The sequence below is a fragment of the Drosophila pseudoobscura genome, chromosome X, assembly GCF_009870125.1.
Source record: "Drosophila pseudoobscura strain MV-25-SWS-2005 chromosome X, UCI_Dpse_MV25, whole genome shotgun sequence".
Lineage (NCBI taxonomy): Eukaryota > Metazoa > Arthropoda > Insecta > Diptera > Drosophilidae > Drosophila > Drosophila pseudoobscura.
Genome location: NC_046683.1, coordinates 24,854,246 through 24,870,324, shown reverse-complemented (window position 1 = coordinate 24,870,324; position 16,079 = coordinate 24,854,246). Strand labels below are relative to the sequence as shown.

General features: G+C 42.2%; 1 protein-coding gene across 4 annotated transcripts in view; it reads left to right on the top strand.

Annotated features, from left to right (window-relative positions):
* Positions 1–16,079, top strand: part of Graf (GTPase regulator associated with FAK) — a 256,594-nt gene that overhangs the window by 42,684 nt on the left and 197,831 nt on the right. For all 4 annotated transcript variants that reach the window (XM_033383662.1, XM_033383661.1, XM_033383664.1 and 1 more), the window contains 2 exons: positions 10,422–10,579; positions 10,637–10,810. In XM_033383662.1, the coding sequence (XP_033239553.1) occupies positions 10,436–10,579; positions 10,637–10,810 (318 nt within the window). In that variant the 5' untranslated portion in view covers positions 10,422–10,435. The remainder of the gene's footprint in view (positions 1–10,421; positions 10,580–10,636; positions 10,811–16,079) is intronic.

Genomic DNA, 16,079 nt, shown 5'->3' with positions numbered 1-16,079 from the left:
TAAAAAGATACCCTGTTTTCCGTCAAGTCATTGGACTCATCCATTTTCGCCAGGCAGCAGCGAGCAAAGCACAAAAAAGAATAGAAGAACCAACCGTTTGATTTGTTGGTATGCAAGCGCAAGTGCAGCGAACCCGAAGCCGCTAATGCACGTAGCTGTATTAGTGCTTGTGAGCAAGCGCGCGACGAAATGGAAAATAACCGCTTCGCTTTGGAACAGTTATGTTTAGTGAATAATTTTCACAGATCATAATTGTTTTTTGGAATTTTTGGAAACGTTATAATTTTTATTTGTTGGTAATTGGTAATTTGAGGGTGGCCGAAGATGGCAGAGTCCTTTACAAAAGTAGAGATGATACACACTCGGATGAGGTAAGCGAGCCGATTTCGAGCCAAATTAATAACTTGAAGACAAAAAAGGTCTGTTCTCCAACAATATCAAGTGGTAACTGCCAGAGCAGGCGCAGCTGCTGACGGCTTAGCGACGGCATAGGAAAGAAAAGATAAAGAAGATAAAGAATAGATGATAAAATGAGAGCATGATGCGGAAATAGGAAATAGAAAGACGAATAAAGTATTTACACTCGGGCTTCGCCCGAACACATCTATTACTTTTTAAGAAAAATTGAAAATATTTTTTGCACATATAGCCATTTTACATTTAAATTTGACAGTTGTCAAGTGTGTATTATCACTACTCATTGTTTTTGTGTCAAGTGTGCATTATCACTACTGCTTGTTTCTTCGAAAAAATATTTGTTTCATATGTGTAAATTGACGGTAAATTTCTGTGGCTCATTTTTAGAAGTACTTTAAATAGAAAAGGTAAGTGCTATGCATATTTAGACAGTAAATTTGTTATATTTTTTGGTTAAATACCGACAGCCATCTCAATGTATGTAACCTCCATATTTTCGTAAAGTTTTAAAATCACTTCCAAATTTGGATGTGGGCACTCAATTTGGTTCGGCTAGCTGCCAGCGAGAATCAGGTCGAAGAGCGATGCCGCATGGTCCTATTGCCTGAAAAAAAAGCTCTGGAGAAGTCACGGCCATCTACTTCTTCAGTTTCCTTCAGTCCCTTACAAAGGGGCACCCCAAAAAAAACCATCTACTCGCGGACGTAAGCGCTTTCAGAGCGCACGTGCTGACTGAGGCTACGAAAAAAGAATACAAGGCGGCAATACCAGCCAAGTCATCGACTAGTCCCGCAAAAGCAACTTCTTCAGCCGAACTGCCGGCTAAGCTATCCAAGATCCAACTACAGTGAAAACTCTCGTAAGGCTCGCTCGTCTCGGACGGAGACGAATACAAATAAAAACGAATGAATAATGTTTATAAATAAATTAATTTTAATTTTGAATCTCGTTTTTTCCCATTTTTAGAATATTTTTCAAGGGTAACCACACCCGAACAAAAATTTTTTGTTGGCTTTAAATAGCCACTTTACCTAATACTTAATAACATTTTTATAGTTGACCGAATCAATTTAGTTTTTTCGCCAGTTGTTAGCTAAGGTCTGTAGCTTAACATAGCTTAACATAATATGTTCGTATAATATCAAATTGGTCACAAGCTATGAGTACAAAAACAAAGCGGTGGCCTCACCCGAACCACACAGTTTTAAAAGAATTTATATATTTTTAATGCGCTTCATGGGGTTCTACGCATACGAGCTTTTTCAGAATTAAGCAGTATCGAGTACAACAAGAGAGCGAGAAAGCGATTCTTCATTTATGCCCGCATCTTTCACTACTTTTTTTTAAGGTAGGTATTTTAACATCATTAAAATTCAAGTTAATCCATTATTACTAAAGTTACAGATATAGCGAAGTGAAGACACATCCAGACTTCAAGTCAGTTTATAGCATAGCTCGCAGATAACTGTTTACCGATTCGTGCGGTTGCAAAAGAAGTGCTCTTCACTCATACTTTGAGAAAAAAGTCCGAGAGCACCCGATTGAATTGTCCGTATAAAAGTGTTGCTCACGCTCAGACGATGAGCAGTTTTTTCCGTTATTTTTTGCTTAGCTCATTTTCGGACCGTTTGCTCGTGAACGACGATTCAAAAAGTCTTCTGCGCATGTATGTATGTGTGTATATGATGTTACGTGCGTTCTAAGCGTCACTTGGCTGTGTGAATTTCGCTTGTAAAAATTGATCTAATTTATTTGCAAAATGGGCCGTGAAAGTAATAATGGTTATGAATTAGTGGACTGTATAATCGTTTATATCTTGAGCTTATTTATTATTTATTGATTATTTAATATTGGTGGTTATAGTACAATTATATTACAAGAATAGCGGGGGGTTCGATTCTGCGGCGGTACAAACTATGCGTGCGGGCGGCTTCGTCTCGAAGTTTCTACTGCATCAACTCCGCGAAAAGAAGCCGAGCAAAAGGGAATTGAAAGATCACGCGATAAGACTCGACGCGACGGTTTCAATGCAAAACAACGGAACGCGCCATGCGTGTGAGAACATTACAGCTATGTTCTGGACCCGAGTAAACAACAACACAGCTATGCGCGTAAAAATAGTTACTTAGGCGGTGTACTACAATCATGAGCGTGTAAATAGGTTAATCGCAATATACATGTAAAAACTACGAGGCTCATTTCTCACCATACCGGCCCCCCTGAACGACTGTTCAGAACAAGGGAAGCACAGCAAGTTTGGTAATAGGCCTCTTGTACACTCCTCGGGCGGTTTTGACGGTGACCACTCGAACTCTCTCGTCTTGGCCAGGATGAACTTCGGTGATTCGCCCAAGCAGCCACTTGCTAGGCGGTTGATTTGGAGTGTCCACGGTTATGTCGTTGGACTCCTGCTGCCATTTCGTGCGAGGTTGCAAGGAAGTAAGGTATTCCAGATTCCAACGTTTCCAGAATCCTTGAACCTTGGCTTGCAGTTGTCTCCAACGCTGCAGTCTGTTAATGTTGACGTCTAACAAGGACGGCTCCGGCACCGACATGTGAGGTTGACCTGTAAGAAAATGAGCGGGGGTAAGGGGATCCAAGCTGTGATCGCTGGGCGCGCACAGTGGGCGAGAGTTGAGTAACCCTTCAATCTGAGTTAAAATTGTTGAATATTCCTCGAAGGTTAACGCACTGCTACCAATTACTCGGCGAAGGTGGAGTTTGATAGATCGTACGCCTGTTTCCCAAAGACCTCCAAAGTGCCGGGCAGATGGCGGAATGAAGTGCCAGTTGATGTCCTGACTCGTCAGAAAATTAGCAATTTCCTCGTCTTGACTTTGAGATGCAGCTATCCGTTGAATCTACGTTAGCTCCTTTCTGGCTCCATGGAATGTTGTGCCATTGTCCGAGTACAAGTCGGATATAGGGCCACGTCGAGACCAAAAACGTTTGAAAGCGGCGATAAATGCAGGAGTCGTCAAATCACTGACGAGCTCGATATGAATTGCTTTGGTGGACAGATAAACAAAGATGGCAAACCAAGCTTTGCCAAACTTCGGTGTCCGACCTGCTGATGTCTTGATGGTAGCTGGTCCAGCGTAATCCAATCCAGAATGTAGAAAGCAGCGGGTGGGCTGAACGCGAACGGCGGGAAGATCAGCCATGAGCTGTGTACTCGTTCCTTTGCGCTGGAGGAAGCATATCTTGCAGTTGAATACAATTTTGCGGACTATGTTACGGGCTCCCAGGATCCAATACTTCTGTCTCAACGTGTGAAACATAAACTCGACTCCAGCGTGTAACGATGTGACGTGCTGGTGTCTAGCTATTAAAACAGCGACTGGTGATTCCTTTGGAAGAAGTATGGGATGTTTTGCGTCATAGGTTGTCATCGAGTTTCCAATGCGTCCTCCTACGCGCAGAATTCCTTGGTCGTCAACAAATGGAGTGTAGTGAATCAACTTGGATTTTTGAGAAAGGGCTTGTCCAGTGCTCAGCTGTCTGTACTCCACTTGGAAGAACTCCATCTGGACATGTTTGATTACCCTAGAGCGGACATATTGAAGCTCCCATGACGATAAAAATGATGACAAGCGGTCCTTGCAACGAAGACGATGTACGAACCGAAAGCAATAGCTAAGTGTCCGCAAGAGATGTGACCAGGAGGAAGCTTTGTTGATCATACAGTTAAGATCATTTCCTTCATTGGAAATGTGTAGATTAACTTGGGGCTTGACCGTTACTTCCATCCGCTCAGCGTCCTCAGTCGACAGTGCGAACTTGGCCTTAGCAGGTGGCCAATTGCGATGTGATTGGGAAAGCCACGGTGGTCCATTCCACCACAGTTGATGTTCCACCAGATCCTTTGGTAGAAGTCCGCGTGATGCACAGTCCGCGGGATTGTCCTCAGTGCGAATGTGGGCAGCTACGTGGCAGCAGCTACGTGGGCAAGCTTCTAGAATCTCAGCCGTGCGATTACAAACATAAGTGTTCCAAGTCCGTGGGGGTGATGAGAGCCAATGTAGTACAATTTCGGAGTCTGACCAACACGAAGTATCGAGCCGTGGGATGGAGATAGGTTTGATGGGTGCCACCCGGGTTTTTGCGGCGATCAGTGTTACAGCGTAATCATTATTGACTCTCACGCGACTGTAGATAACAGCGGCGTATGCATGAGATGACGCATCGGCGAATCCATGCAGCTCCGTTGCTTGAAGTGGCGAGGATAGGTAGCGGGGTATGCGACAGCTTTCCAGTAAATGAACTTCGGCTGCAAACTGTTGCCACCGTGCGCATAGCTGCGCGAGTAGTGGTTCGTTCCAGTCGACCGAGCTCAGCCAACTATAAATGTCCTGTGGCAGTGTGGACCCCATCGGAGGGGCAGATTCCTTGAACGGGTATTGGACGATGTACACGCCATCGTTTCTGCGGGCGTGCGTATGAACGAAGTGTTGCTCAGCGGGATCACTAGCATCAATGGTAGCGTCACTTGGGTGAACTCGTTCCATGTCCATGAACGATCGAACCAAAGTGTCCAGATCCTCGTGCGCGTGATGTGCTAGTGCGTGGTTGTGAGCATCACTACTGAGATGGTAGCTGCCTGTAATGACCCAACCAAAATTAGTATGAAGTGCAATAGGATATTCAGAACCAAACTCTTTGCGTTGTCCAGTGTACAAGTTCCAAAGCTGATCAGCTCCTAAGATCACGTCGATTTCGCCTGGTTTACCAAATGTAGGGTCCGCTAAGGGTAGATCACGAATCCTTTTCCACATCGGTGTGTTAGACTCGATCCTCTGGGCTGGAATCGAGGAGGTTAAAGTGTTCATAATCAGACCTGTTACCACCACTGAGGCCGAGCTTGTGCGGGAGAGCAGCGTGAATGTGGCGCGACCTCTAGTAACCCCAGCAGGATTTGCGCCTAGACCAACCACTGGTATACGAGCGTGGGTGTGCGGCAAACCAATTCGTTGAATAAATGATTCGGCGACCATCGTTATAGTCGAACCAGTATCCAACAGTATCCTGCAGGTGGTCTCGTTGCCCCAGGAGTCGACTATAGTGGCCAAAATCGTTGGCAATATGGCCTGACTCTTGGCCACGAATTTCCTCTCTAATGTATGATGGCTGACCACGGCAGGATCAGCGTCAGCAGGGAAACTGGACGAGCGGAAGGGTGAGTCAGCGGAGTTGTTGACATCAGCGGAAGCCGTGACAGAGCGTATGTCCTCTGGATGAACAAGAGTGTGGTGCCTCAGCTTACACAGACGGCACGTGTTTGTGGAATTACACTTCTTGACTTGATGAGATCGGCTTAGACAATTGAAGCACAAATGACCATCCCTTGCGAACTTGCGGCGGTCCACAACATCCAGAGCCTTGAATTGAGTGCACGCATAAAGACTGTGTTGCTCGTGACAATATACACAATCACGAGCAGACGTATTTGGCACGTCCACATGATGAGAAATTGCACGACGTTTATTCAGCACCGTGTGTGTATCCTGGATTAGCTTTGGATCTTGACAAGACTCAAGTGCATCGCAACGGGCGAAGACAAAGCCGAACAGGTCATTTATGGTCACATTTTCCTTGCACGATTCACTGGAGGTGGCCCACGCTTCCTTGCATTCCGGGTCTAACTTTGAGAGCAAGATATGGATTAGCCACACATCGCGGCTGTCGCAGCTCAGCGCATGTAGACCACGTATACTTTCGTCAGCGGTGTCGACTATCTTACGCAACTCGGCGATGTTTGAACCCTTTGCGGTTGGCAACGAAAGAAAGTTTTGAATGAACGAACGAGCAATCAGTGACTTCTTGTTGTAGCGATTTTCGAGCCTCTCCCATGCGTCCTGGTAATTGGCATCCGATACGGGAATATGTTTTATCAGAGACAACGCTTCACCATCCAGATAGGATTTCAAATAATGAAACTTTTGGCACTTGGACAGACTACTCTTCTTGTCGACTGAGCCTAAGAACAAGTCACTAAACTGACACCAATCCTCGTATCTGCCCGAAAACGTCGGAATGCGTATTTTCTCGAACTGCAGCTCTGTGGTTCCCGATGAGTCCCGAATCCTCTCCAGAAGTTGAGTTTGTCCCTCAAATAAGCGTTCCACAGTGGTCGATAGCAGTAGATTTGAGTTGTCGTGCTCATTCTCGTGACTGCTCCGGTCACGTATGGCTTCAGTGAAGATACTATGCGCACTAAAGAACCTTTTCTCATATTCGGGGATGTCCAAATCCGGATCCACGTATTCCTCTTCATCATTATATTGGACCAGCTCTTCAGACAGCTCCATAAAGCGGTTGAAAGTTGCAACAAGTCGGTCCAACTTGTGCTGTAATGTTTGCACAGAAGTACATGACTGTACAAACTCTTGAGCCTCCGCAGCCACGCGAGTTAATTGGGATTTGCAGGCCCCACGTTGCTGAATTAGACGATGCACTAGGGCCTTCATGGCAAACAGCGGGTAACGGTATCACTCAATATGTATACATATGTATAAATAAACTCAAACGCGGAGATCCGGCTCGAAGGACCAAAATTTGTTATGGTTATGAATTAGTGGACTGTATAATCGTTTATATCTTGAGCTTATTTATTATTTATTGATTATTTAATATTGGTGGTTATAGTACAATTATATTACAAGAATAGCGGGGGGTTCGATTCTGCGGCGGTACAAACTATGCGTGCGGGCGGCTTCGTCTCGAAGTTTCTACTGCATCAACTCCGCGAAAAGAAGTCGAGCAAAAGGGAATTGAAAGATCACGCGATAAGACTCGACGCGACGGTTTCAATGCAAAACAACGGAACGCGCCATGCGTGTGAGAACATTACAGCTATGTTCTGGACCCGAGTAAACAACAACACAGCTATGCGCGTAAAAATAGTTACTTAGGCGGTGTACTACAATCATGAGCGTGTAAATAGGTTAATCGCAATATACATGTAAAAACTACGAGGCTCATTTCTCACCAAATAAAAAAGTGAATACATTTTTTACATTTAATTCATTTGACAATAGATCAGTGTGTAAAGTATGCGGGTAAAAATTAGCAGGCAATCATTATACAAATTTGAAACACAATTTGACAAATGAACATGGTGAAATATTTAGAGTGCGACTTAAATTTACAAAACTTAAATTCTTTTTTAGTTTAAAGCTTAATTTAAAATAAATTATATAAAAAGAAAACTGCACCTAATTCGGTTTTTACACGGTATTTTTTACACGGTTTTTAAATAACACGGTTTGAAAATACAAATTTTTAATTGTTTTACACGGTTTTATTCCATTTAACACGGTTCGAAATAACACAACACAAATATATAAAAACACACAGCTCAGAAACAGCTGGAAACCAAACGAAAAAAAGAAGGAGCATAATGAGAATATGTACATATTTGTTTCTCTTTCGTTTTGTTGCGTATACATACAGTCAGCACAACATTTATTCGGACACTCGTCTATATCAACTTTCTTTATAAATAACTTGAAAAGTATTTAACTTTGACTTAGTTTTGCTCGTGGTTTTGCTTAGCGTGGACAAAATGGGTCGGGGCGAAGATTTGTCAGTAGATTTGCGCAAAACCATATTAAAATTGTATTTAGAAAATCGCAGTGTTCGTGAAATCGGAAGACTTATTGGCAAAGTGCATTCTACCGTACACAGCGTAACTAAAAATTACATAAACGCAGGAGATTTGGCTCCAAAGCACAAGTTCGCTGGAAATTTTAACACCTCGGGAAGAGCGAGAAGTCGTGTCGATAGTTCTAAAAAATCTACGAATTTCGTCAACAGCACTTTGCCAATCCATTGAAGAAAGCAACAAAAAAAAGTTTCTGCTCAACTTGTTCGTAACTGCCTACATAGGGCTGGATTACATGGCAGAGTTGCTCGCCGAAAACCATTCATGTCAGATGTGAACAAAAAAAAAAATATTGGAGTTCGCCAAACTTCACTTATATAAACCAGATTCTTTTTGGGAGAATGTTATATTTAGTGATGAGTCTAAATATAATATATTCGGATATAATGGACCATCCAAAGTATGGAGAAAGGAGAATCAAGCCATGAAAGAGAAAAACCTCATCCCAACAGTGAAACATGGCGGTGGAAATGTAGTGGTTTGGGGGTGTATACCAGCAGCTGGACCTGGGCATATGGTGTTTATTGAGACCAAGATGGACAAACACATCTATAAGACAATTTTGAGTGACAATTTAATGCCGAGTGTCGAAAAATTGGGTCTTGAAGCGAAGAATTTCTTGTTTCAACAAGACAATGACCCCAAACATACCTCGTATTTGTTTCAAGAATGGCTGTTGTATCAGTGCAAGCAGTTAAAAACGCCTCCGCAGTCACCAGATCTGAACCCCATAGAGCATGTTTGGGATTTGCTGGAAAAAAAAATATGGAAACATAAAATTTCCTCCAAGGAAACCCTTGGGATGTGAGAAAATGAATCCAAATGAAACCAATCATTTGGTAGTGGGAGTTAGCTGCTTTACAGGAAATTTTTCCAGTAACAGCTCTGCAGTCTTCGAGGCATATTTACCTTCCGGGTATTTGTTGTTTTTTTCTTTGCAGTTTGAAATATTCAAAATGACACCCAATCTTTTGATAATCTTTTGATAATTTCAATATCCACCTCAGTTATTTCTGCAGTTCTTTCGTTGTTCTCAAAGAATGTCCGTGATAAGCTTCCATCGTTTGTGTTTCGAAATCCTTGTTTGAGGCAGTCCACTGTTAGTGATAGTTTGTCTAAGAATTGTTTTTAAATAATTTTTTTCTTAGTCTTTTGTATCTTCTTAGCTGGCGTGCTGTTGTCAAAAGATTCTCCCTCTCGCGGAATGGTATATGCAAGTTTTAAAATGTACTCCATAAATCTAATTCTTGCAGGCACAACCCGGTCAAAAAGACAGGTAAAGGTAGAAATACTAGCCTTCATTAGTACCTAACTTTTGAGCAGTTTTTCAACTTTGACTGGACCTTACAAAAAAATATTCCTTCATTTTATTTATTACCTAAGTCTAAAAGCAGTTTCTGCTCTTCGGAGCCGTTTAGCTTCAATACCGATTTACCTGCCACAACCTCACACGAAAAACGGTCAAAATATGATTTTGTATGGGATTTAAGAGCTGTGAGAGCCTTTTTTGGCCGTTTTTGTGCATAAGCCGATTGTTTCTTTGGAAAATACTCTATTGGATGCGTGTACTTATTGTATCCAAAGCGTTTAAAGAAAATCTTTGACTTTTGCCACATCTTTTTGTCTAAATTGCCACTATGCGTCGTCTGGGCCCCAAGCGTGCCAGCAAGATCCATAAGCTGTACAACTTGAGCAAGGGGAATGATGTGCGTCGTTTCGTTGCGCACCGTCCGCTGCCCGCCAAGGACAACAAGAAAGCCACTTTCAGGGCCCCCAATTTCAAGAATAATAACCTTAGTTCATTACAAATTTTTAAAGCCTATCAGAAAAGATTATCTAATGCCAGAGATTTTGTTTAGTCAATCACTGGCGTAATGGGATTAATATGGTGGTAACATTCGTTTTTCCATACAATTTGAATATGCAACACGGTGTAGCAGGAACTTTTCAGTTCTAAAAAACTAATGAATGTGCTATCAATTGGCTTAAATTCGAAGCTTAACCTTACTGTCTGGGAAATATAAAACTTTCAAATACAGAATTGATCACTTGTGTTTTTTTGTTAAAAAAAAAAACCGGTGGTATTCCGAGGAAAGTACACTTGGTAGAGGTACAACGGTATGCAACGGTTTCCTATTAAATACAAAAAAAAAAATACATAATTTACTAAAAAATTGTAGTGATCTTTTGTTCTGGGTCTGGGTCTTTTATTACTAAACTTGGGATCTTCATCTTCAGATTAGCTTTGTATATGTCTATGGCGCGCCGTACTTACTTCTTTTTTTAAAATTATAAATAAACCTGTAGTTAAAGCTTTACTTGATGTCATATATACTTTCAGTACTTTCTACACGAATGAAACAATTAGCAATTTTACTTAACGACTTTAACTTTGAGTGCATTGGCACCGCACAGACGGATGATGAGAATGTAATTTGCGAAAGCCTTAAACGTTTTGGTGCAATTATTGGTAATATTGAAGATGAGCGCGAGAAAATGGTAAGCCTACAGAACGTGTGGAAATCATAAACTTTAGATTCACATTATCTTACACAGCTTACTTTAGCCGATAAGCATATTATCGAGTCGCTGGAGGACTTCCGAAAAAAACAAATCGGTGGCGTCAAAGAGAACAAGAAGAAGTTCGACAAGAAAACAGAGAAGTTTTGTCAATCACAGGAACGTTTTCTTAACATGTCAACCAAAAAGCCCGAAAACACAATACAGGAGGTAAGTAATATTACATATTCCAATCAAGCCTAGTACTCACTCGAGTTGAGAAGAGACCACTAAAACCCGGTAGGAGTCATATAATCTAAATATGGGCCTTTCCATTCTAACGTACGGACGAAAAAAAAAAACGGGGGGGAACGTTGTGAGTTGCTGCGGACACCGCAACTTTACAGTTATACCCGATACTAAGTCAGTATGGCTCTCCTCCGGCAGACGCCGCTAATATTAAACGACACGACAAAGAGTGCGAGAGACAGAAAATCAGTCTGAGAGTGACGTCGGGCTTTCTTGCTTTTGATTTCTTGCTTTTGGATCCGATCTGATCCAGATTCAGCAATCTGATAGATATGGTTGTTATCTATGATTCTGCGTTTTTAGTTTTCTCGAATCTTCAATATTGTGGATGCAACAGTTTTTCGTCCTTTGTGGGGGCGGAAGGGGGTGGGGCGAAATTTTGAGATAAACGTTTTATAGTGAGATCTAACAGAAGTGCGGATACCAAATTTGGTTATTCTAGCCTTAATAGTCTCTGAGATTTATGAATATCCCCAGATTTTCATCCTTTGCGGGGGCGGAAAGGGGTGTGGCGAAATTTTGAAACAAACTCGTCTCGGTCCGATATATTAGGATTGTGGATACCAAATTTGGTTGCTCTAACTTTTATAGTCTGAGATCTAGGCGATAATGTTTTCCTCTAAGCAAAGCCGCCTATGCTACGTGTGTGTTAGAGAGAGACAGGGCGAGAAAAAATTAAATTGTTTTCTTGATGCTGGCTATAATAATTATACGATCTGGTTGAGATTTCACACTTTAGGACATATAGTCATCTCCCACGATTCTGCGTTTTTGGTTTTATCGTATCTTTAAAAATGTGGATGCCACAGATTTTTGTCCTTTGTGGGGGCGGAAAAGGGGCGGGGCGAAGTTTTGAAATATTTTTGTAGCAGTGGCATATCACAGAAGTCTGGATCCAAAACATCGTTGCTCTAGCTCTTATAGTCTTTGAGCATTAGGCGCTGAAGGGGACGGACAGACGGACAGACAGACATGGCTCAATCGACTCGGCTATTGATGCTGATCAAGAATATATATACTTTATGTGGTCGGAAACGATTCCTTCTGGACGTTACACACATCCACTTTTACCACAAATCTAATATACCCCAATACTCATTTTGAGTGTCGGGTATAAAAAGTACACGTCAAATTTTTTTAAAGTTATATTCCTATTCCTTATTAAATAAGTATTCGTTTTAATGATGGCAATGGAGGATAAATCCCCCCTCAAACTCACTTGATTTCGGACAGTTCCGAAATTACCGTGAGGAAAGAGGCTCCGAGAAACCGGAGACGACGATTTTCAAGGGCCGGGCAATGACAAAGGAGTGGGAGACTGATTCTTCCTCGACGCGACAACTCCTGCAGAAGTCATTGCGAGGGATGGCAGTCTAGAGGCGTGAGTGCCGATCTGCCACTATCCCGTGATGGATCGAGTAACTGCAGAGCCATATCGATCTTGCCATCTCCTGTTTGCACTTTGCTCGAATATTTCGTGCGTGAGAAGCCTGCACGTAGCCAAAGGCATCGCTTCTTGCTCACTCTCTGATAAGAGAGGAACTGTAGTGCCCTGCCTGGCTAACTCGTCGGCGGCGTCGTTCCCCTCAATGTCCCTGTGGCCGGGAACCCATATAAGGAAGATATCTAACTTCTCTGCGATCTCGTGCAGACCCATGCGTCAGTCGTTTACAGTCGCTGAGTGTGACGATATTCAGCCCAAAGCTTTAATAGCTGCTTGGCTTTCCGAAAAGGCAAACACTAAGTACCTGTCTAGGGGTAGTTTGGAGACAACGGAAATTGCCTCTTTAATTGCTTCAACCTTCGTTTGGAACAAACTACAGTGATCCGAGAGCCTGAAGCAGTATGTGATGTTCAGCTCGGTACAGTAGACTCCTCCTACAGTGTAGAAGTGGACCGCATCACTGAGGACTTAGCACAGCGCTTACAGATTCGTAGGGAGGAGTCGTGTATCACCTTTTTTGGTATTGATGAGACCAATTCACAATACAAGAAAAATATAAATTCTGGTCCGGTAATTACTGGTCCATTTGGGGGTATCCCCCTGATTAAACACTTAACGTGAGTGACTGGAAAATCCCGAAGGATTTACCACTGGCAGACCCATATTTCTTCAAGCCACAGAAGATAAAATATTTTGATAGGTGCAGAAACATTTTTCGAACTTTTATCTGGTGGTTAAACTAGACGAGGTCCTGACCATCCAACTCTGCAGAAAACGCTTCTCGACTGGATTGTATCGGGCAGATACACTCCAAAGGTGACTGTGGCCCAAGAAGCGAGGAATTGTTTGAGTTGTCCAGAAGAGTCAGTAATATATATGGAGAACACACTACAAAAGTTTTGGTCACTGGCAGAATTGCCGTCTTCTAAAAAGTCTTCATCTCCTGAAAACAAGTTATGTGAAGAGCATTATCGAAAGACCACTCAGGTCGTGCCTTCAGGTCAGTTTGAAGTAAAACGTAAAGTAAAAAAGTTCAAATCAGATCCCAATATCTTGGGCAACTCCTTTGAAGTGGCTAAACGGCGGTTTTTTTTATTGCAAAAGGATTGTCTCGTGACAGTTGCAGAAAATGTACTTGGAGTTCATGAGTACCGCTCCTTAGATCATATGTATCCCACAGACAACACAATCCATAAAACTCCACATTATTTTATTCCACATAAGTGTTTGTTTGGTGTGTCGATGCGTCTTGTAAAACGTCCTCTCAGGTGGCCTTGAACGACATATTGATGGTCGATCCCACGATACAGGATGAGCTATACTCGACATTAAACGGATTCAGACTACACAAGTACGCCTGATGCTTGGCCAAGTCTTGGTCGCTGATGCGGAAATTTCAGCTCATAGTGGGGAGAATGGGCCAAGGAAAATGGGCATTGGCAACACGTTCAAGTTGAATCAGGACAACGACCCGAAGCATTAGACCTATAAGTAAGGTCTTGGCTGCTATATAACTGCCCAATATTAGTGGAAGCGAAACCCCAATCGCCTGATCTCAGCGCTATTGAAAATTTAGCAGTACCGCCGTATACGCAAAAGGCCAATATCGGTCATATCCGCGTTAAAGAAACGGCTTCAGGAAGAGTTGGTCAAAATCGGCCATGAATATACAAAAAATACAAACGCCTGAGCGACACATTAACAAATAATGGGTATCATAATAAAATATAAAATTACGTTTTTTTTTCGAGATTAAGAAGGGTTTTTTAGTCATATAAGAAAATATCGAATATTAAAGTAACGCAAATTTTGAGTTTTTTTGTTTAATTATATTTTCTCTATTCATTTAAAATAAAATCATTATTATATATACCTCTCTGAAAAGGTAAAACTTCAAGCTTTATTCCCTCATTAAACTTTTTTTATAGTTTTATGCATTTTATTCGCGTTTGAAGTTGAACTGTATGTCCAATTTTAAAGCAAGAGCACCCAAATTTTGCACAAAAATGAGAAATATTAATATAGAATTTTTTTTTTTTTTTTATTTTTCAATCAAACTACACTTTCAAAACCTCCTCCCACACACATGTATTAATTCAAAATTGTATTAACAGATATGTTTATTGTTCTTCATCGTCTAACTCAAATTCTAGATTTCCATCAGAATCGTCAGCGGAGTTCGAATCTTCATTTTCTGTATCTAAAGTGATTGTTTCATTGTTCCGGGGAGGTGGGCATTTTAAAAGATTTATTATGTCTGCCGGCAAGTGTTTTTTCTTTAATTGATGTTGCCTTTCATTTAAACATATTTTGGATATAAGTGGATCAGCTGTCGTTGCCCTTGTAGTGGCAAACAAAATCAGCTGCTGCACACGTGGAGTGGTCGGAGTCAGTTTTTCGGCAACGAGCGGCTGGTGACTGCATTTACAGATCGCGCGGAGTGACCCTTTTGCGCCACGGAGGCTTCAGCAGTTTAAAACAAACAAGATCCTATTGACCTCACCTTAGTATCGCACAAACTGTCAGACAAAGTCAAGAGTTTAAAAATCCTAGAGGACCACTCCTCTGACCACAGGTATATCGAGACGATACTATCCCTCGAGAGCTTACAACCTACTGACTAAATTAACCCCAGAAAATACTACTGGTACATCCATACAAGCACAGGGCAGACTACAAGACCAGTCTCCATTCGAATATTTCCCCCACTGTGCCATGCCCACACATACTTGCTCGTAGAAGAAAAAAGCCCGCTGAAGCTAGCTAATTTATCACTGGCATTCTTCATGCCACAGATACATACATATGTATATGAATTTCCCTATACACTCCCCGCCCCATGCTCCCCATTCCCGTGACAGTGCGAGTGACATTATTACTGTCACACTGTGACGCCCGATATGTTGCTCCTCTGCCTTTTATAATGCATTTATGCTGCAATTTGTTTGAATTAGCGGCTCGTGGAGGCTCTCCGGCCATAGATCGTGGAACGGAGAGGGGCATGGTGCATGTTGCATAGAGCATGCCGCGATAGAGATGGAGGTGCAGCGAATGTACGCACTTGAATGGGAATGGGGAAATCTTAAGATTAAATATTGAAAAACCCTCTAAATTACACAGATCCCCAGCTGTATCTACCGCCCGCACCCTGTCGTACATTCGTTTCTCTGTGTTTTATCTAAGCAAATATGATATTGTTACAACGATTTACAATGATGCTTTACAACGCTAGCGGTCGAGTAGAAGCAGCCACTACAATCGGCTGGGACTCCCTTCGCATTCCACATTGAGTGATAGAGAGAGAAAGAGATGGGAAATATACAGGGAAAATATAGCGAATTCTGCAATCTATAGATGCTCTCTGGAACTATCATCATCCTCGTCGCTGGACCTTTGGAATGCACATGCCACACGCTTGTCATTGCATAGTGGATTTCCCGAATGGCAGTGGTGATTCTCCTACAAGTAATTCCTCGGTTCATTGACTTATAGGGGCTTATAGAATATGAAACTTACGGGCCTTCCTCCGCCGTTAACAACAGAGAGAGAGAGAAAGAGATATTAATTCTCATTTCGTTTGGGGCTCACTTTGGGTCCGGACCCGGGGCACGCCTCTCGTTAGTGGCCCAATGGCCCTGTTGAGAAATGAGCCTCGTAGTTTTTATACCAGATACTCAAAATGAGTATTGGGGTATATTAGATTTGTGGTAAAAGTAGATGTGTGTAACGTTTAGAAGGAATCGTTTC